The following is a 22,011-nucleotide window of genomic DNA, read 5'->3' as shown; positions in this document are numbered from 1 at the left end:
GCTTTAAGTTTCTCAGCTCCCATTTCATCCTACTTTTTCATATGTCAGGTGTACAATGTGAATGATAATGTTCATGTATAATTTTATTTAAATTGATACAAAAATAAAATACCGTTTGTCAGGATGTGATGGTAAAAAATTTTCTAAAAGATGTGGGATTTTAAAAACTCAAGAGTCTTTCATGTTATTCCTTTAGTCTGGCGGCAAGAAGAACTTGCACGCATTAACCAATCTTTCACTGGGGCTGAAAGGAAAGCTGCTTTGTGTGAACTTCTGGAAAAAGAGACCCAGATAATTGCTTCCATTGGGAGGCATAGATACATTGCATATACGGCAAACCAGGAAGCACTGATACAAGCTTTTTTGGATAAGGTTAGTAAAGTAACAATTATTTAAATAAGAATGAATCCTGAGTTTAAAAATGTAGAATAATGAACTAAAGAAGAGACTGACGTACGAATTTTCATGTTTAAATTTTCTGTTTTTTTTTTCTTTTTTCTGATACAGCTTTAGATTTTTAACTGTGGTCTAGAATAACAATTGACAATTAACATGAAATTAATATGTTCTTAACTAAAAAGTTTAGGCCATGAAGGATAAAATAAAGCTACCTTCCTCGTGACTCTGTTCATTTAGATTTAGGCTGGCTACAGAAGTTAGATCAATTACACACCCTGATGAAATGTAGAGTTATTGAAGTCACAAAATGTCTGGGTTTGGGATGCCTCATAGTAAGCAACCTGGGGAAAAGAGCTATAGATGAGTGTTTTTGCTTTTGCTCACCAGGTCATTAACTGACTGGAAGTTTCTGACCAAAAATGTATATGATTGTTGAAAACCATGAAAACATACAATTAAGGGAAAAACTAATTATCTTTTTGTGTTGAAACTGCCTGTTCTGTTTGATATTGATTGCATAGCCTGTTTCCATAGTGACCAGTCTCCTTTTGTAAATCTGATCTTTCCAAACAATTAAAAGCCAATCCAGCCACAAGAAGAAAGGGGATAGCATTCTTCTAGATCTTTGCCTATAGTGATTCTAGTTGTATGATTCTTGTTACTTGAGAACATTCGTTTTTAAATACCATATTTTTTCGATACTCTAAATGCCCTCCTCTCATTTTACTAATACACTCTCCTTTGATCTCAAATTTTTCTTGTGGCTTTAACTACTACCTACATCCTGGAACTCCCTGCAGGTCCAGACCAGACCTCTCTAAGGAGCTTTGGAATCATGTATCCAAATGTATTACAACTTGCCTATTGTAATTGCTTTTGGGTGTCCCAACAGTACACCTTAAGTTGACATGTCAACACTGAAATTATACCATCTCACCGTTCCCTGGTCCCGCATCTCCAAACAGATGCTGTTCTGTAGCACTCACATCATTATTCTTTATGAATGTTTCATCATCTGCTCAGTTGCTGAAGACACCTGGGCATTATCCTTGGCATCCCATCCAGCCACCAACCAGTTTGTTCTGCTACTTTAATAATCGTCTCAATTCTTTACTTCCTTTTCAAACCCACTACTACTGTCTACAGGGAAATGGCTCTGCCATGGCACCCTGATGCCCTTGCATGAATCCAAACACGCCAAGTAGGCAAAGACTTGAACCAGATTCAGTAGCGAATCTGAATCTTGGTGGAATGTCTTGTGATCCTGCTGGAAATTGAAAGGATGGGAGGCTTCTGAGGAGACGCTATGGAGCAGCTCCTCTCTTTGCTTTCCTATGTCCCCTGGGAAGCTGTCATGAGCCAGGCCTTGTCTTGTGTGTGTGTGAGATTGACAGTGACTTATCTGATTATGGATTTCCTTCTCATTTGGACTACTTCATGTCTCCAAATTAGGCTCTCAGCCTCCAGTCTCACTTCATAGTTCCCTCCTCTGTCATCCATACCATGGCCATAGTGACCTCACTAAACACATCTCTGCCCCTGCCCCTCCTCACTGCCCCTCAGGGATTTTCACAATTGATACTCAGCACACCGCACCTTCTGGTATCTCACTGTCATCTCTCCTTGCAAACTACAGCCACACCGCTCCAGCTATGTTTGGTTACTTGCACGTCCTCAGAAAGGTCACGTGCTCTGCATGCTTGTGCATCCAGTGTTGTCTCTACATGGAGCATCCTTTACCTCCTTCATTAGTAGCTAGTTATACATCCTTCAAAACAAGCTCAGATACCCCTTCTTCCAGAAAGGACCTACTGATCCTCCTGCTTTAGCCTGTACTATATGCTTTCATGAGACCCTGTTTCACTTCTTAGTAAATAGTGGTCAATTTTTAAAAATTTTTTAAAGTAAACTTATTTATTTTGAGAGAGCATGCAAGCAGGGGAGGGGCAGAGAGAGAGGGAGAGCGAAAATCCCAAGGAGGCTCCATGCTGCCAATGCAGAGCCTGACTTGGGGCTTGATCCCACAAATCGTGAGATCAAGAGTCAGAAGCTTAACAGACTGAGACACAGGTGCCCCCGTAGTGGTCAGTTTTTATTGTATCTATTTACATGTCTGAATCATTCCTAGATACTGAGCTTCTTAAGCAAAGGTATTTTTTATCTCTGTATCTTCATGTTCTAGCATAGTGCATATCACAGAGTATTAATACATGCTTATGGAGGAAGGCAGGAAGGAAAAATAAGGGACAGAAATAATGGTTGTGTAATTTCATATTTCAAGTATTGTCAAGAAATTATACAATGTAGATACTGTCACTTCAAATTGTTGAGTATCTTCATTCTAGGAAAGATATGTCTCCCGTATGGAAGCATAATATTCATACTTCTCCAGGATCATATTTCAAACTAAACTTATTCCTTTAGCAAGTTACTTTATCTTGAATCCAGCTTCATCACTGGGAACCATATTCCTTATGTGTCTGATTGTTAACCTTACCATTGGGGACAGCATAGACCCAGGGCAACAGGGACCCAGAGTGTTTGAAGGAGATGGGGGCCTCTGAGGTACAAGGGACAAGGAAGACGAGTGGCATCTGCCCTTCCTTATTTGAGGCTGGAGCTTCCACAGGAATTCCTACTTATGCTTTCTCTGATGCTTTGTTTCCTATGAACTATTTAAAATTCTTATTGTAAATACTTATACAGTGTCTATTCTTATTATGCCTTTATGCACCACCACCCACCCCTCTCCTCACCCCCTCCAGGCCTCTGCCTAACATTGTATCTAAGCTTTTTTTTGAATTATAAAGCATGTGAATGTAAGGTCCCAGCATTTCATATTGACTCTGGAGCCACTTAATGACCATTGTTTTCTTATGAAGTGTATGTAGCACTCTATGAAGGTCTTGAAATCTTGCCAAAAAAAGATGAGATAGAGAAATTTTGTTCATAGGATTTTTCACGAGGAAGAAAAATGTGGTCTTTGTTTTTGTTTTTTGTAAAAACTGTTAAGTTGTAGTAGAAAGTGCGACCCTGAAAGATCCCGAGTGTAGGAAGAATTGCCAGGAAAATGGAAATCTTTGACTGTTGCCAGGAGAGAAAAAGAGAAAGCATAGTGAGGAGACAGCTGGGCACAATATGGTTCCTCGTGACTTTTTAGTTATATTATAAAATAAATGAAACATTAAGTGCAAGATAATTTTTTTGGTAAGAGGAGTGAGAATGAGAGAAATGATTGGGCCTTAGTGTCCATACTGATTTAGGGCAGCACACAAAGAGGCAAGACCAGAAGACTGAAGGAACGATGGAAAAAATAGCTATACGAACTTGTAGAAATCAAGGGAAAGGCTTTTTGTGGATCATAGGTTTTAGAATTTGAGTTCTAAATCTATGGTTACATCAGCTGATGAACCAATTAATCTCACCCGTTCATGGGCTAAGATTTAGAGGAAATGGACATTTTAGCTGATACAAGGGAATTTTACCTCAGTTTTGACCAAAATGTTGTAGAGAGCAAGAAAAACACAACCAGAATGGAACTGCTACACTTGAAGTCAATCCTAGTCCATTACATAGACTAATTAGTCCAGTCTTTAAAAATATTAACAGTGACTTTGACATACTTTTAATCTGTTGTGGTAAATTATAAAGTCTTTGTTATTCTAATGCAAATTCATTCAAATCACCTTTTTGTATAGGATGCCATACTAAACATCATAGAAAGCAATTAAGATAGATTTTATAGTTTTTCCTGCAAATTCTTATACAATATCCATTCCTCTTTATGCCTGTCTACTTCGCCCCTCACACATGCCGAGCATTGTCTCTAATATTCAGGGGGACACAGTGCTGATTTCAAAAAAGTTGAAGTAACTTATTATCCTACAGTGTTTTTGATAACTAAGAAAAAATAGCTTATAATGAATCCCTGAAGCTAGACAAGGTCAGAGTTTTTTTCAAATGTCAAAACTAACAACAAGAGCCATAATGCTGATTTTCAGGTCCATGTTTAGCACTATAACACATAGATATATAAAAAAATATTTACTTTACTATCATTTGGAAATAACTGTCAACAATAGAATTTTATGTTTGGTTTTAGTTTAACTTCACTGTATCTAAATATTATGTGGTTTATTGAACTAATATTTTTAATCTTCTTATCATGGACATAGACATTAAACCAATCAGTTATTATAGATTCTATAGTAAGCCTTCATTCTCCATAAAAGGCTTAATCTAAATATTTTTGAAGTATTAGTTAATAATTTGTAATTTTAACACCTCAAACATTGACCTCCACAGGTTATCAGAGGTTAAAAACTCACAAGCTGACAGAGGTGAAAAAGAGCAAGTCAAGAAATTCGAGTGAAAAACCATCAGTCAGTTTCTAATGTATCTTGGGTTCTCTTTACCCAAACTGTGTTAAAGAGACAATTTGAATTTCTGCAAGAGGTTTTCCCTAGAGTCAAGGCCGTTCCTTTCTTTGATTCGCATACCACCTCTCACAATCACAAGCTACAAAACTGCAGTCCTTGTTAGCTGTGTCATTTAAATGTTTTTCTTTTTCTCTCCCATACTCTGGTGGCCAACAGCTAATGGGATAGGAAAATACAACCGATTTTTGCCTCTCTCTGAGCACCACAGTGCACAGGGGTGTCCTCTGTGTATGAACAAAACCCCTTTGCTGTGTAAAAGGAAAGTTGATCACTACACAGTAGCTTTTGGGGGTTAGGGTTATTCTTAATTTGTGCCCTTGGGGACCCGAGTATTAATTTAGGAGGAAGAAAGCCCTCCTCTCACAGTACAGTCATTTCTTCTCTTTTGTGGGAGCCTGCTGCTCTCAAGGTTTTTGTTATCTCTCCACCTTCCCTTCCTTGAAATGCCTCTTCCTGCTGTTCTTCTGTTTCTCTCCTCCAGAGTCTTCCCTGTCTCATTTGTTGGCAGCTTAATGGAATTTATTACGCTCCTATTTTCTGAAGCAGTTTAAGAACATGATTGTTGTACTTCTCTTATTATAGCCAAAGCATTCAAAGGAAAAAGGAAATAAGAAAGAGAAATAAGCAAAGATGATGCATTTTCCTGTGTCAGGGTAAAAAAAGTACCTTAAGGGCTGAAATCAAAGAAGCTTAGACTTGAATGAAGACCAGGTTATCAGTGTTGGCAGAAATATATCCAAGTATAAAAACAGCTTCGTCAATAGATTTTTTTTTATATCTTTTAGTACTAACTAGGGAAACTCGAACTTCAAATCTAGGATTCTTTGACTGTGAAGAATCAGTTCCCTTTACTCTGGCTAATTCGTGGTTATTCTTCAGGTTTCACCTTAGATAATATTTTCTTTTCATTAAGTAATTGCTTCATAGCATCCTGTGGTTAGTTACCTATTTACCTGTAATCATGAAGCAGAATTATCCTTTATTTTAATTATTTGTTTTCTTATCTTTACATATTATGAGATTTGAGAGTTCTTAAAATCAGTATTGTTTACTCTGTACCTAATACATTAATATATAGTAAACACAATCAATATTTGTGGAACAAATGAATGAGTACTGTAGGCCATATCAGATATATAGAAACACATGAGAATTTGTTTCTTATAATCTTTTGGGAGAAATAAAATTAACAAAAAAATAATTATAGAACAGTTTAAATTTAATTTCCCTGAGTTATTGAAATAGAAACACGGTATATTTGTGTGTGTGTGTGTGTGCATGTGTGTGTGCGTGCACGCGTGTGTTTGTGTGTGTGTTTATGAGTACAATAGGACTTCAGATACTAGTGATTTCATTGGTTCAAAACATATTAGGAATTTTTATGGAAAAGGTAGAGTTTGAGTTAAAAATTGCAGGGTAGGAAGGTGTTGGATGGATGGGTGGATGTTGAATGTATTTGGAAAAAATCTGAGATATTACCAAATCGTACTATATTAGAGGGGCTAAAAACTTGGAGGGAAAGTGGAGTTAAATCAATCTATCAACTGAAATACAATGAAGTAGATGAACTACATATTTCATTAAAAGGTAATTATTGGGGCGTCTGGGTGGCTCAGTCAGTTGAGTGTCTGACTTCGGCTCAGGTCATGATCTCATGGTTCGTGGGTTCAAGCCCCGCGTTGGGCTCTGTGCTGACAGCTCAGAGCCTGGAGCCTGCTTCGGATTCTGTGTCTCCCTCCCTTTCTGCCCCTCCCCTGTTCACACTCTGTTTCTTTCTCTCTCAAAAATAAATAAACGTGAAAAAAAAATTTTTTAAAGGTAATTATTACAATTGAAATAAAAGGATTATACAAGTGAAATAAACCTGCAGAGCAAAAGGTATTGCCCACATTACTAGAAGAAAGGAAATTGCATTTAATAGAGTCATCCTGAAGAAAATGGCATGGCAAGATTAAGACATTAGTTAGACTTTAAAGTATCACAATATGAGGGGCGCCTGGGTGGTTCAGTCAGGTAAGCATCTGACTTTGGCTCAGGTCATGATTTTACAGTTCCTGAGTTTGAGCCCCGCATTGGGCTGTGTGCTGACAGCTCAGAGCCTGGAGCCTGCTTTGAATTCTGTGTCTCCTCTTTCTCTGCTCCTCCCCTGCTAGCACTCTGTCTCTTCCTCTCTCTCAAAAATAAATAAAGCTTAAAAAATTTTTAAATATCACAATATGAAACTCAGCCTAAGGTTGCTTATTCCTTAAAAACTTTTAAAAGGAGCTTTGAAACAAACATTTAACTTCAGTAACACTCTGAGGCCTACCCCAAACAAGGCTGTATCTATTTAAAATAATCTATATATTGTTATTTCTAAGTGATAGTAATTAAATGACAAAATATTTTCTTATTGAGCTATTTCCCTCTTATAATCTTTAATAAATTTTAGCTAAATCTATCAGTCTGCTAATTAGCAGTACATTATTTAATATTAGATATATGCCTTAAGAATATAAATTAATTATAGGGTCGCAGCCTCTCACTTGCTGGACTTAAACTAGAACTGAGAATCTAAAGTTTCTGATGGAGATTCCTAGCTCTGAACAGCACTTATTCTGGCTTTGATCAGAAAATGCTGCCATTACTTTGAAAGCATCTCAAATATAGTTGTTTTTAGATGGTACTTTTCAGTTTTCAATGTAATTTAGCTAATATGAAATGTAAGAAATTTAAAAGTAATTTAAAGCTGTAACTGAAAAACATATTCACCCTTATATTATTTCTTTATTTGGCTAGTCTGCATTCCTGATGATTTGTTCCCATACAAGGGCTTCTAATTAAACTTTAAATTATATCAAATCTGAGATTTAAGTGGCTGCAATCATGGCATAAATTAGACTACAGGTCTCCAAAGCATAAATTACCATTCAGTCTACAAAAAATCCAGCATTTGGAAAGTTAATAGTCATGATCAAAATAGGCTTGTTCCTATTAGATTATAATCAGGGAAAGAAGTTGAACAGCTTTAATACCATGAAGGAGAAGGGAAAATAGTGAGGTTTCACTGTGAAATTTCTGGGTGAAGCATCTTTTCGTAAAGTCTCGGTCAGAGGGAAGAGAAGCAGTGGCAAACACAGACTTAATCTTCACTAACGATTGCACTAGTGTCTCTAGTGTCTCACTCCACCTCCTGAATTCTCAGCCTGGGAGTCCACAGATGAACTCCAGGGCAGGTGAACTCCATCTTTAACCCTCGGCTCATGAGGTCAGCTAGGTTGGGAGGCACCAAGGCAGAATTGGGAATAGAGAGTGAGAATCTTCGCCATCATCATCAGGGAGGTAGGGATCACTGCTGAGATAGCTAGATATAGTTGCTCAACTATGGACATCTGTTTTGTGAAGAACTGTGAACTTGTTAGAGATTTATGTTTATAGGAAACAAGACCATAACTCACAGAAGTCCCGTTTTGCTGTGTCCTTAGTTCTGGTGCACTGAGGATTGTAACAATTGCTCCACAAAAGTTTCTTTAATTGACAAAGCATGATCAAGACACATTTCTATAACTGAGTGTAATTGAAACAAGCAGATCACTTTTTTTAACATTAAAAATAGCATGCCTTTTTCCAAGGGTAATGAGTTATTCCATATACCCATTCAGCCATTCAACATACTAGTTAGTACAAATTAGTACCAAATTCTGAATCCTGTAGAAATGCTTGCGCTTCCACAGGCTAAATAGCTCATTCGTACTTTTTTTCCTAAAATGCTTTATTTTCTCATGGTCTACAAATTCTGCAATTATTCATAAAACACGTGGTATTAAGCTAGCTTTTAGTAGAAATTATTTTTTAACCTTTAATTATAACTGATAATTATAAACATATTATTATTTTTAAGTGTTCAGCTCCAAAGGTATGGAGAACATTTAGCGGCAAAATAATTGAGATGGATACACAGTTCACCATCAGAGCCAGAGAGTTGCAGAACATCTATAAATGCATAATGCTGAAAAATATCTCTCAAGATGAAAGACTGGATGTACTCCTAACACTTAAACATACTGTGAAGGTACATTAACTTTCTCATAGTTTTGAGGTATCACTATCAATATTGGTATCACTATTGGTATTACTATCAATAAAAAAATGAATACTAAAATAAGCTGTTTTGTATTAATGGTAAAGATGACTAATCAGTGTCTATATATATAAATTTGTTTTGTCAACACCTATATTGTTTTGGTGTCGTTTGGGGAGGATGTGTTTTCTGTATTAATATTTATCTAAAAGTTCTCAAACTATATATTACGATACATAGAAGTATGCACAATGGATAATCTAAATGGAAATAAATACCCATTTCTATGTGATGGATGCAAATATATGCAAATATATATATAGCATGAGATTAATACTCAGTTCACTAAAACAGCAATTTCTATATATTTTGACACTCTTCAATAAAACTTTTATTTTTAGCAATTTTATTTATTTAATTATTTATTTTTCAATATATGAAATTTATTGTCAAATTGGTTTTCATACAACATCCAGTGCTCATCCCAAAAGGTGGCCTCCTCAATACCCATCACCCACCCTCCCCTCCCTCCCACCCCCCATCAACCCTCAGTTTGTTCTCAGTTTTTAACAGTCTCTTATGCTTTGGCTCTCTCCCACTCTAACTTTTTTTTTTCCTTCCCCTCCCCCATGGGTTTCTGTTAAGTTTCTCAAGATCCACATAAGAGTGAAACCATATGGTATCTGTCTTTCTCTGTATGGCTTATTTCACTTAGCATCACACTCTCCAGTTCTATCCACGTTGCTACAAAGGGCCATATTTTGTTCTTTCTCATTGCCATGTAGTACTCCATTGTGTATATAAACCACAATTTCTTTATCCATTCATCAGTTGATGGACATTTCGGCTCTTTCCATAATTTGGCTATTGTTGAGAGTGCTGTATTTTTAGCAATTTTAAAGCAGGATGAGAATATCTTTGTTTTTTTCTCATCACTTATTAATTTAAGACACATTAAGCAATTGAGTAAATGGTTCGTGTTGAGCGCTAAGTCTGGGTAGATCTCTTACATGTCCCTCCATCTTGAGAACAGAGGCATTGACTCAATGAGGCACTGACTGCTTTTGTTCTGGATTACGTTTTTAAAGATGTTTGTGTAGTGACTAACATTGGAAGATAGAGATAGTTAGGAAGAAAGGGAGAATCAGTAGGTCCAGAGGTAGGAAATAAGCATGATGTATGTAATGGGCGGTAAAAGACCAGATTAGAAAAAAGAGAATGCAAGTAGGGAATACAGTAGAAATCTTCCTAAATAACGTATTTAGGAACACTTTTTGGTTAATAATAAAAAAAGAAAACCAAACAAAAACATAGAATAGGCTTATAAAAATAAATTGTGCGTATCTTAAACAATACATTTAACCTATATATGTACATGTATATTTATTTAACAATATTTTATTGGAGGATTAAGGCCTTTAAACATGACTCAAATTCTGGCTCTATTCATTATGGCTGTACAACCTTAGATAAGTTATTTAATATTTCTGAAAATCAGTTTCATCATTTGTAAAATTAGTTGCATTGAGGGTATAGATATATATGTGTATATAATCTATATGCATCTATATGTATTTATAAAGTATAAATAAAATATAATCCATACTATCTCACTGCTTATGAATAGGGAGCCCTCAAAAAATTATTAAAAAAATTTTTTAATGTTTATTTTTGAGAGGGAGAGAGAGAGTGTGAAGCAAGGGAGAGGTAGGGAGAGAGGGAGACAGAATCTGAAGCAGGCTCAGAACCTGAGCTGCGGCACAAAGCCCGACATGGGGCTTGAACTCGCAAACCATGAGATCATGACCTGAGCTGAGGTCAGACACCTAACCGACTGAGCCACCCAGGTGCCCCAATAATGGGTATTATTTTGATGACAATTACTAAGAGAGACCAGTGAATCTTAAACTTGAGTACACATTAGAAGCATCCGAAGAACTTGAGAGAGTGAGATGCATAGAGACAGAGAAAGAGAGATTGAAAGAGAGAGAATATGAGAATAAATGAATAAGGAATGATACTTAGGCACAATTTCAGAGAAGTTAAATTAGATCCTCAAGTGTTAGGGCAATCTTAAAACCTTCAAAAATCTCTCCCGGGTCATTCTAATATGCTTTCAGGGCCAAGGACCCTGATCTAGACTCTTGTGTTAGCTATACTAAATATGTATTAAAAAGTACAGGAGAATATTATTTTATAGTTACAGATGTCACATTCTGACTCCTTCATTCAAACTGTGTTTTAGTCCTCTCTCGGGCAATTGGAACAACTTACTTCTATTCTACTGCTCATAAATCCTGCCTTAATCACTTAACCCCTACATGGGGCTTTCTTATTCAACCACACTCATTTCTGTGATTTTATTAAAAATTATTATGAATTATACAAATTTGCAGAAGAAATACATGAAATATATGTGTACAATTTAACATATGAAGTCACCAACCACATAACCACTCTCTGACCCAAAACAGGACATTTCCAACATTGCCAAGTATCCCGTCTCTTCATAATCCCAGTTCACCCTCTTATCCCCTAGAAGTAACTGCCATATTGACTTTCACAGTAGTCATCTCCTTGATATTCTTTATAGTTTTACCATCTCTCTATATCCTTAAATAATATAGCTTAGTGTTGGTATTTTGGAATTCATTTAAGTGGAATGATGTTGTATTGTTCTGTGTCTTACTGCTTTCACTCAACATTACTTTTTTAAGATTTAAGCTTGTTATTGTATATAGCTATAGTTTATTCATTTCCATACATATAATAATATTCTATCAATATGTGCATTGTATGAATAAGTCGACACTTATTTATGTCATCAATTGATTTATGGATATTTAGTTGTTTCTAATTTTGTGCCACTGTGAACAATGACTTTACATGCAGATTTCTCTACTCTTAAGAGGAGAATTGCTGGGTTGTAGATTATGCATATCTGAAGCTCTACTAGATAATGTGAAAATTTTTTCAAAATTAGTTGCACCAATTTTTACTCCTGCTAGCTTCTTTTGCAATTTCTTTCTTTTGGAATCTAGTTTCAGTTTGTTTGGTGGTAATTTTGAAAGCTAACAGTGATTTTAAAAATTCTATGCTGAATATGTGTTTTGTATAGGAACATGAATGTAAACTGACTCAGGAAATTCTAGAATTGATTGACAGAGAGGTTGACCTTATGATGAGAGGTGTCAAACATCATAATCTTGAAGGGCTCAGAAAAAGAATCGCAACACTCTTTTTCCATTACATCAAAACACCTCTATTTAATCCAGAAGTTGCAAGATACCTTAAGGTACTCTACTTTTTTTCCTGTATTCCTTCCTCAAAATTCTAAAATGTGCTGTAGTAAATTGAAGTATATTCAAATTTTGCTTTAATGCATTACTTGGAGTCCATGTGGAAGACCATCTTATTGGTGACATCTTTTTTGAATGATTGTTTTTTATGTTAACAAATTAATCATTTAACTTTAGTGTCTGTATTTTCAACCTTGAGTTCTTCCCTACTCTCTGAACCAAATTGAATATTGTATTATGTTGAATGCATTATGATCTCTTTCACACCTTTGTGCTTTTGAACACACTTAGTTCTACCTGGAATCCTGTCCCCTACTTACTCTGCTAACTCCTGTTCATTTTCTGACATTTAATTCATGGGTCCCCTCTTGCATCAGGCCTTGGAGAGAGTTCAAGTCTTCATTTCTGAGATTCTACACATACTTTGTTTGTGTTGCCTTCTAATACTTATTGCTTAGTCATAGTTATTACTAAACAGATCCATATAGGTATCCTGATAGAACTTCAAATGTAACATGTATTTGAATGAAACTACCTTTTCCAACTCCAAAATGCTTAAGTTTCTATGAAGATTTTGCTATCTAGCGCCAAGGTAAGTATCTCATTGCCTTCTTACTGTGTCAAACGATTTAAAACACTTTTGGTGCGGTTTGGAAGGGAGCGGTTTACTAAAGAATTCTAAATGGTGTTTTATTCTAATGACTATATTTATAGTTATAAGTAAATATATACAGTATTAAGAAGCTGGCTAAATATCTATTTTGCTTTTTTGATATAAAATCTCAATATTTAGTCAAAACTTTTAGAAAAATAAAATTATTTAGTTTTTACATTCTTTATTTTTTAATGGATTTTTAAAACTTAATTGTATTGCAAGAGTATTAAGATACAACAAAAGTCAGGGATGCCTGGCTGGTTGGGTCGATAGAACATGCGATTCTTGATCTCAGGCTTATACATTGGAGCCTCATGTTGGGTACAGAGATTACTTAAAAATAAAATCTTAAAAGAATATACATAAAAAAAGTCCAAGAGAAAAGTTGCCCATTATGTTATTTCTTATTCAAATTAATGTTCTATTTCCCCAGGGTAACTTCTAGTCCTTCTCTATAGACTTATCTCAGCTTTTATATTTTTACAATAATAGAATTTAATATTCTACATGTTCACCTAACATACCATTTTATTCAGTTTTTAAATTTACCTTTGGTCAGATTTACTATTTGGGGGTCAGTTTTGACAAATACAGAGTCATGTAATCAATACCTAACCCAGAGTGTCGTATAAGTGGCTTTTTGACACTGTATGTAGCTTTTTGACACTGGCCTCCTTCATTCAGCATACTGCCTTTGATATTCACCCATGTTTTTGAACGTATCCTTAGTGTTGTTATACCTGAGTAACACTTTTGTTGTCTGAATGTAGTAGAGCTTGTTTATCCATTCACAGTTGTGGGATATTGAATTGTTTGTTAGAGTTTTGGACTTTTGTGAGTAAAATCGCTAAAAACACTTGCTTGTGAGTTTTTGTGTAAATTGATTGTTTGGGGTTAAGTACCTGGGAAGTAGAATTTTTTTTGAGTCATCTGGGAAATGCACATTTACCTTTATAAGAGATGGCCAACCTTTTTTCCGCACTGGTTGTGCCATGTTTCATCCCCATCTGTAATGTGTGACATTCCCATTGTTCAGCATCCTTGCCAGCAGCTGGTAGTGCCAGTGTTTATTTTAATTCTGGAATTCTAATAAATGTGTAGTAGTATCCCATTATATTTTAATCTGTGATTTCCTAATGAATATAATATTAAGCATCTTTTCATGCACTTTTTTTTTGCCATCCATCTATAACTTTTTGGTGAAGTGTCTGCACGTATCTTTTGCCGCCACCCCTTTTTCAAAATTGAGTCATTTGTTTTATCATTATTGAATTTTGAGAATTCTTTGTTTATTTTACATATAAATCCTTTGTAAGATACATGATTTGCAAATATTGGCCCTCTGTCTGTGGCTTGTCTTTTCATTCTCTTAACAGTATCCTTAGCAGAAAAAAGATGTTTTTATTTTTACAAAGTTGAATTTATGCATTTTAAAAATGGATCATGCCTTTAGCATTTATTCTGTAGTTATGAAATCTTTCTGGAAGAATTAATATTGTTAAAATATCCATACTACCCCCTCCCACACACAAAATGTACATACTACACGAAGTGATCTACAGATTCAATGCAATCCCTATCAAGATTCCAACAGTATTTTTCATAGAACGAGAAAAAAATCCTAAAATTTGTGTGGAACCGCAAAAGATCCTGTATAGCTAAAGCAATTTTGAGAAAGAAGAACAAAGCTGGAAGCATCATGCTTTCTGATTTCAAACTATATTCCAAAGCTATAGTTCAGACAGTATGGTACTGACATAAAAACAGACACAGAGATCAATGCCACAAAATAGAAAGCCCAGAAATACACCCACAAAGGAACTAAGGACACACAATGGAGAAAAGATAGACTGTTTATTAAATGGTGTTGAAAAAACTGGATAGCCACCTGCAAAAAAAAAAAAATCAACCTTTATCTCACACACATACAAAAATCAACCCAAAATAAAGATTTAAATATAAGACCTGAAACTGTAAAGTTATTAGAAGGAAGTATAGACAAAATGCTGTTGACATTGGTCTTAGCAACAGTTTTTTTAGTCATGGCATTGAAAGCAAAAATAGACAACTGGGATTGCATCAAACTGAAAAGGTTTTGCATAGAAAGGAAACAATCAACAAAATGAAAGGCAATGTACAGAATGGGAGAAGATATTTGCAAACCATATATCTGATGAGTTAATATCCAAAAAAAGGAACTTATACAACTCAACAGCAAATTCATATTAACCCAATTTAAAAATGGGCAAAGACTTGAGTAGACATTTTCTCAAACAAGACATACAAATGGCAACACATACATGGAAAAGTGCCCCACATCACTAATTATCAATGAAGTACAAAGCAAAACCACAGTAAGATATTCAGCTCACAATTTTGGAATGGCTGTTATCAAGAAGACAAAAGATAGCAAGTGTTGGCAAGGATATGGAGAAAGGGAATCTTTGTGCACTGTCCTTTGAAATTAAATTGGTACATCCATTACAGAAGGCAGTGTGGAAGTTCCTCAAAAACTTAAAAATAGAACTATTATATGATGTACAGTTTCAAGTGTTGAATATTGATCATTGAGCCAATCCAAATTTAGTGTTAGGATGAAAGAAATAAGAAATACACTTAGTTTAGTGGACTTTCATCTATACATGAATCTAGCCATTGCCTGTAAGATTAATGTAGCATAGCACCAAAAATCTAAATTCTTTTTAAAAATTAAGTGCCAAAGCACTTTGAAGTTTTCTTATGATTTTGCAGTCTAAAGCCTTCACCTACTAATTTTTTTCTGCCAATTAATTTTTAGGTGTTTTTACCACATGTATCCAAGGGTTGATGAATAATACAGATTTCTTAACATTTTGGCAGGATAAATGAATACTGCTTGAAATTTAAGTTTTGTGTATAATATTAAGTTAAGGGAAAATGTGACTTTAAAAATTATCCAACTTTTTATCTCATTCTAAGATAAGTTAGTCCTCAGTATTTCTGTTGGTTAGTATTTGGCCTGACTTTTATAACTAACTTTCCTTCCTTCCTTCCTTCCTTCCTTCCTTCCTTCCTTCCTTCCTTCCTTCCTTCCTTCCTCTTTCTCTTCCTCTCTCTCTCTTTTATTCTTTAGGTCCCTCAAGACCCATTGAAGTTTTATAAGAAGATTTACTTTTGCCACAGTTGCCAGCTCTATTTGCCTTCCACAGAGTTTGCCGTATCATCCACCTCACACCGCGCATACCGGTGTCGTAACTGCATTAACCTTGACAATGAGACTCGGCAACGAGAATCATTTCTGAAGTACAAATGTTTACTTCAACGGCTCTACTATTCAGAAGCTAATTATGAAGATGATTCTAAAATTGCTTTCCTGATGCAGGTATGATCAGTAAGGGTTGTCAGTCATGGATGAATTGTGTTCGCTGATATTACAGAAAAGATTCCTGCTTTCCCACAGAAACCTTTTAAAATAATGGCTCCTTGGGCCATTGGGTGGCTGAGTTGGTAAAGCGACTGACTCTTAATTTCGGTCAGGTCTTGATCTCAAGATCCTGAGATCTAACCCCCAGCTCATGCTGGGCACGGAACCTGCTTAAGATTCTCTCTCTCCCTCTCACCCTGCCCGTCCCCCACTCATTCTCTTTCTCTCTCTCTCTCCATCTCTCTCTCTCTCAAAAATTAAAATAAAATAAAAGTACTTTTATCTATGCTTATACTTGGTGACGCTTGCCCCTCTGGCAATTCTAAGTTTATATATGCAGACTTTGTGATAAGAAGTCATTTCAAGACTTTTAGCTAATATGGTTTAAATTGTAAAAGTTTTTAAACAGTTATTTCATTTCCCCCATTTTCCTTATTTTTTTCATTAAAACAACAAAGTCTTTTTAATAACACTAAGCAAATTGCTTACTTTATTAAATCTCAATTTCTTCATTTGTAACATGGAAATAAAGTGACCTACAATAACCCTGAGAATAAGATGATAGTGACAAATTTTGAAAAGCACCAAGTACCATATACATGTAAGGTAAAATTAGCATACTGGATGAAATATATGCAGCTTTTTCTGGGTTAAAGATGCAGTCATGACTGTGAAACTGATAATGTAGTTTGGGCAGAATGAGCAGAGGTTTGGAGAAAAATAAATTGTAAGAAGCAACTTCATGAATAATGTTTCTCTCTTAAAAATATACTCTTATAATGTATTTCTTCAAGTAATTTAATAATATTAAAGAAACGTTATATTTAGAGGAAAACATTATTTTTCAAACTTGTTTTGACATGCAGCTAGAAGATATTCAGTACCTGATAGAGAACATCTGGGCATCGCAGTCAGCACTCAGTTCCTGGAATGATCTCCATGATCTGGTCATGGTCAGGTGGGATAAGTCCTTGGAATGGTCCCCCTGGAACTGCATTCTTCTTACCAAAGATGAAAGCATTGCTCATCTCAAGCTAACAAGTATTGAAGAGGTAAGAAAGCAGAGAATTTATTTGGGGAACTCATTTAATCATTGAAAATTTTAGAGATAGTGTGACTGCTTTTTACTACATTCCAAGGATAATTTAAATGCTTCCATTGGATTAAGAAACAGACTGGATAACAGTAACAAATATGTGGATGGTGTGTATGGCTGAGATTAAAATTAAAGGAAGCCAAGGCACGGAAAAGGACAAGATAAGAGATCAGAACATCTTACAAGTATCTAAACTGGATATCACTCTCTCTTAATAATAGCAGGTTGAAGCACATAGTAAAAGCACATAGTAAAAGCACATAGTTCCATAGTAAATTCCATGCGGACAGAGGTTTTATTTAGCTTATTCATGTCTGTATCTCTAATACCTACACCAGTGCCTGTCCCAGACTAGGGGTTTACTAAATATTTGTTGAATGAATAAATGAAATAACAGATAGGTATTATGTAACCTAGACTCTGCCTTTCTTTGATTAACCATCATGAGTCTGCCTAAAAAGCACACTAAATTCTCAAATTTTGTTCATAATCTTGTGCTCTAAATGGCAATTATACTGATGGACTATGGTTCTGAGGCTCCAGTTTTCATTTTCTCCCAAATGACTAGGAGTGGGGAAAACGCTGTAAAAATTCAATACCATTTAATTTCATTAACTTACAAGATGCAATCTGTAAAACATTTCAATGAACAGAATTGAGTTCATCAGAGAGCTTCATTTACACGAAGCAAGCTTAGGACCCAACAGTTGATAGTGATTCTCTGCCTTCTATTGATTAAATTCCTATACTTTGAATTTCATGCAAAATGTCAGTTAGGAGAAAATAAAGAACTGACTCCAAATATAATAGTCATTTTGAATGGTGCTATTCCCTGCTTGTGTTTTTACTGGGTAGGGGGGAGGGTTTAAAGAGGAGGAACTAGTTAAATTTGTAGTTTTTTGGAATAATTTTCCAGTAGAAGTCAGGCTAAGAAAAATTGCACTCTAGGGATTGAAAGAAAGAGCAGCAGAAATTGAAGCTGTGTTAAATATTATATTTAGTAAACTAAGCTGCTTCATAAATATGTAATCACTCGAAGCATAGCCAATACTACAATATCATTTCATCTAGGACCTATAGTGGGATTGAAGTTCATTCCCAAAGCTGATACTCTACTGTTTCAATTAATCCACACACTCCCTTTGTGTATTTAATCAAATTAGTGCAGTATCCAATTAAATGTTCTATTCACATGCATTCCTAACTTCTGGATGCCTATAAATTTCTATAAAGAGAGCTAAGGTTCTCAACCAGACAAACTAAAGAAAAAATGCCTTTTTATGGTTTTGGACTAGGTGTAATCTTTTATTAATATTCAGCTTTTTAAAAAGAATAGTTTGCATCTTGCCACAAGTTAAAGTTAAAGCATTTCTAGAATTTCCTTAATGCACAGAGATATTTGCTTTCTCAGTAAGTAAAAAAATACTCAAACGTTAAAATAATCTTGGCCCCCTGTAATCATGACACAAGTTATAGGAAAAGTGTGGAAAAGACTTCTGTTCTCTGAACCGTAAATGAGGCAGAGCAATTTCTCATGGTGCACACATTGGTCAAAGTAGGAACAACAATGGATGTAAAGTTAGGAGATCTGACACAGTATGTCCCCATTTCTGTCACTAACAATCTGTAGGACGTTAAGACCTGCCCTCTTTGCTTCACAAATTTTTATAAAGTTTAGCTAAAATCATGGAATCAATATAGAGGATCAGAGCAGCCTTGGTTGAATTCTGGCTCTATCATTTATGAGCTGGGAGAAGTTGAGCAAATTTGTCAATGTCCTAGTGCCTGTTTTCTCATCTATAAAAGGGGATGATATGAAAAGGGAAATAATATAAAAAGGGGATAATATATATTGGATATTTTCCATTTTATATTATTCTTTAAGAGTTGCTAATTGTTCCTTTGCTTGTATGTACCATAATATGCTTATCTCACCTTTAATGATTGTTTTTTTTTCTATAAAGGTACTTTGAAAACTTATAAAGATCTGTACATGTATAATTTAATGTTGAATAACAGAAATGTGTTAGTTGTTTTTTTTTTTTTAATGAAGTAAGGACTAAGAAGTGGTTGAACATAGTTAGATCAGTGCAAAGGATGAGTATTTTGCCCTCGTAAATTGGTCTGTGAAAAGGAAACTTTAAGCCAGGACACTCCTACATGATACTCTCTGCCAGAATGGTGTGTCCTTTGGCTCTTTTCCTGCAGGCTCTCTTTACATTTGTTTTGACACTATGGAGGGTCTTTAGTGAGGGATGTATTACTTTTAGAAAACAAATTCTAGGAGGAGGTACAAGTAGTGATTTAGTTGAAAAGAAATAATTCAAATAATTAATCTTATTATTAAGATTAATAAAGGAAATGGATGGTATTTATTAATTCAACTAGAATTTTCTTTTGAATGTGCCAGATACAGTGCTAAGTGCTTGGAGAAAAACAAGAATGTGTAATGGACACAATCATTGTTTCTGTTGTATTTAAGTTTGGTTGGAAATAACAGACTAAGCAATTTATAATGACTTAATTAAATGTGAAGTTAATTTCCTTATCAAACAAGAAGTTAAGTCCAGATGGTGGCTCCACAGTGCTCTCAGAAACCTAAGCCCTCTAACTTTCTCTTCAGCCATCTTTAACCTTTGACTTTCATTCTCATGCTTGTGGAGTCTTAGAGATAAAATAGCTCATCCTCTTAAAAAGCTTTCTTGTAAGCTTCATCCAATGGCTTCTATTATATATACATGTATGTATAGTGGCCTGAAACTTGTCACATGGCCGCCCCTAGCTAGAATAAAGGCTAGGAAAGCTGAGCACATCACACAATACAAAATAAGGCCCTTCTGCAAAATCAGGCCTCTAAATATGAATAGAAGAAAGAGTGAATATTGGGTTGGCAACTAGCAGCCTGCCACTCTTAGTAGAAAACGGATTATCTTATACTGTGGCAATGCTACATAACAGAGAAAGTTCAAAGCATGCTATAGCTGTGGAGAGACCAGAAGCCTAAACATTAATTAAGAATAAAAATGGAAAGGTACAGAGACTTGATAAAGGCAGAAAGGTTATTTTCTACTTAAAGACAGAAAATGGACTCATGAGGTGGGAATTAAGGTAGTAAAACGGGTGAGCAAAGGGAGGTTTATATTGTCACAACACCATTGTGATCTTTGTTTTGGACAGGGAGATAAGTACCAGTCTTAGAAAAAAATAATTCAAGTTGGTAATTGTGTGGGTGTTGAAGTACATTTAAAGAGAGAACCAACGTGACAAGATCATAATTCAAAAATATTGATATCTACCTTGTGGTGTTGAGAGACACATATATGAAAAAGACCCAATTTGAGCCTTTAAGGAGTATTTTTTTTATCATGGAAAGACTCTTGAGAAAATAGTGAAATTCAAGACAGAATGAACTAAATATTATAATTAAAATATATAAAAGTACTAAGTACCTGCAAGTAAGGAGGAAGGAGGGATTAGTTTGGACTCAGAGGTCAGAGGGAGAGTCAGGAAAGGCCTCAAGTTTACAATGTCATAGGAGCTGAGCCCTGAAAGATATTAGACAAAACTGGGAAGAAATATACTGTGGGCTGAGAGAACTGGTATACAAAACTGAGACATGAAAGTGTTTTTATTTTTTTACCTGGCAAAATATATCTGTGACATTTAATAGAACTTGATTTTCTTTTCTTTTAGGGATATGAACCCTCGTTTATTCACAAGATCAAACACAAACATATCCTGGCTAAGAACTATTTTTCTCAAATTCCAGTGCTGGCTTCATTTATACTTGATGATGGTGAGATAGATGAGATCAGAAAGAAATATCACTCAGAAACAACACCTAAGATTATAGTGTCCCAGAGACCTAGTCCCTAGAGGATCCAGGAGTGTTGATGATCAGCACTTTTGTCCACTGCTAATAGAGTAATAAGAGACCACCCAATATGGAAATAGAATTTTATCTTTTTATTGATTTTAATTGTTTTTTGTTTCTCATATTATCATAAGTTGTATAAACATAAAACATCCCTATATAAATGCTTTATTGTTACACAATTAGTGATCAATTGAAATATAGTTTTGTTCCTGAAATTAATGTTTTAAGGTAAAGAGAACATTTTATTCTTCACATTTTTACATTAAAATATTTAAAATCTCAAGTGCCCTATAGTTAAAACCAACAAACAAAAACTAGGCTCAACTTTCAACTCAAGTAATTTATTTTAAGGTAAATGTAGTTATAGAAGAATAGTCAGTATGTGGATGGGAGGAAACATAGAATTCCATTTTTGAAAATCTTTACAGGTAAGACAAAAGATGCCATGTTTTAATACAGTGATGTGAATCTTCACTTTGTATCTTTTACTTTTATCTTCCATCCTTCCTGAAATCCCAGTAAAACAACTGGAATTATTTATAAACAAACAAACAAATAAACGCATTCTATGCTGGAAAACAGGGTAAACGGTAGAACTATCTTTTATCCTGTGGGAGTAAAACTGCCAGTGGGGCAATGATGAAATTCTGTAGGAAGAATAAACTTGGTTAAATAAACTATAGCAACCCCTTTCCCCAATAAGCCAAAGGAATAACCTTAACCGCATGCATGTCAGACTTACAGTGATGAATAAGAATGTGTGAGTCAGTCTTAAGAGGAGAT

At 35.0% G+C, this 22,011-nt stretch overlaps 1 protein-coding gene across 1 annotated transcript in view; it reads left to right on the top strand.

Moving 5' to 3' along the window:
- The window catches only part of IQUB (IQ motif and ubiquitin domain containing), a 58,266-nt gene extending 36,459 nt beyond the window's left edge, over positions 1–21,807 (top strand). The window contains exons 8-13 of the mRNA XM_043589382.1: positions 197–372; positions 8,719–8,889; positions 12,017–12,193; positions 15,965–16,213; positions 17,122–17,307; positions 21,045–21,807. Coding sequence (XP_043445317.1) covers positions 197–372; positions 8,719–8,889; positions 12,017–12,193; positions 15,965–16,213; positions 17,122–17,307; positions 21,045–21,227 — 1,142 coding nt within the window. The 3' untranslated portion in view covers positions 21,228–21,807. The remainder of the gene's footprint in view (positions 1–196; positions 373–8,718; positions 8,890–12,016; positions 12,194–15,964; positions 16,214–17,121; positions 17,308–21,044) is intronic.
- The last annotated feature ends 204 nt before the right edge of the window (positions 21,808–22,011 follow it).

The sequence above is a fragment of the Prionailurus bengalensis genome, chromosome A2 (genome assembly GCF_016509475.1).
Source record: "Prionailurus bengalensis isolate Pbe53 chromosome A2, Fcat_Pben_1.1_paternal_pri, whole genome shotgun sequence".
Lineage (NCBI taxonomy): Eukaryota > Metazoa > Chordata > Mammalia > Carnivora > Felidae > Prionailurus > Prionailurus bengalensis.
Note: the sequence above shows the minus strand (reverse complement) of the source record. Positions and strands in the feature narration are given on the sequence as shown.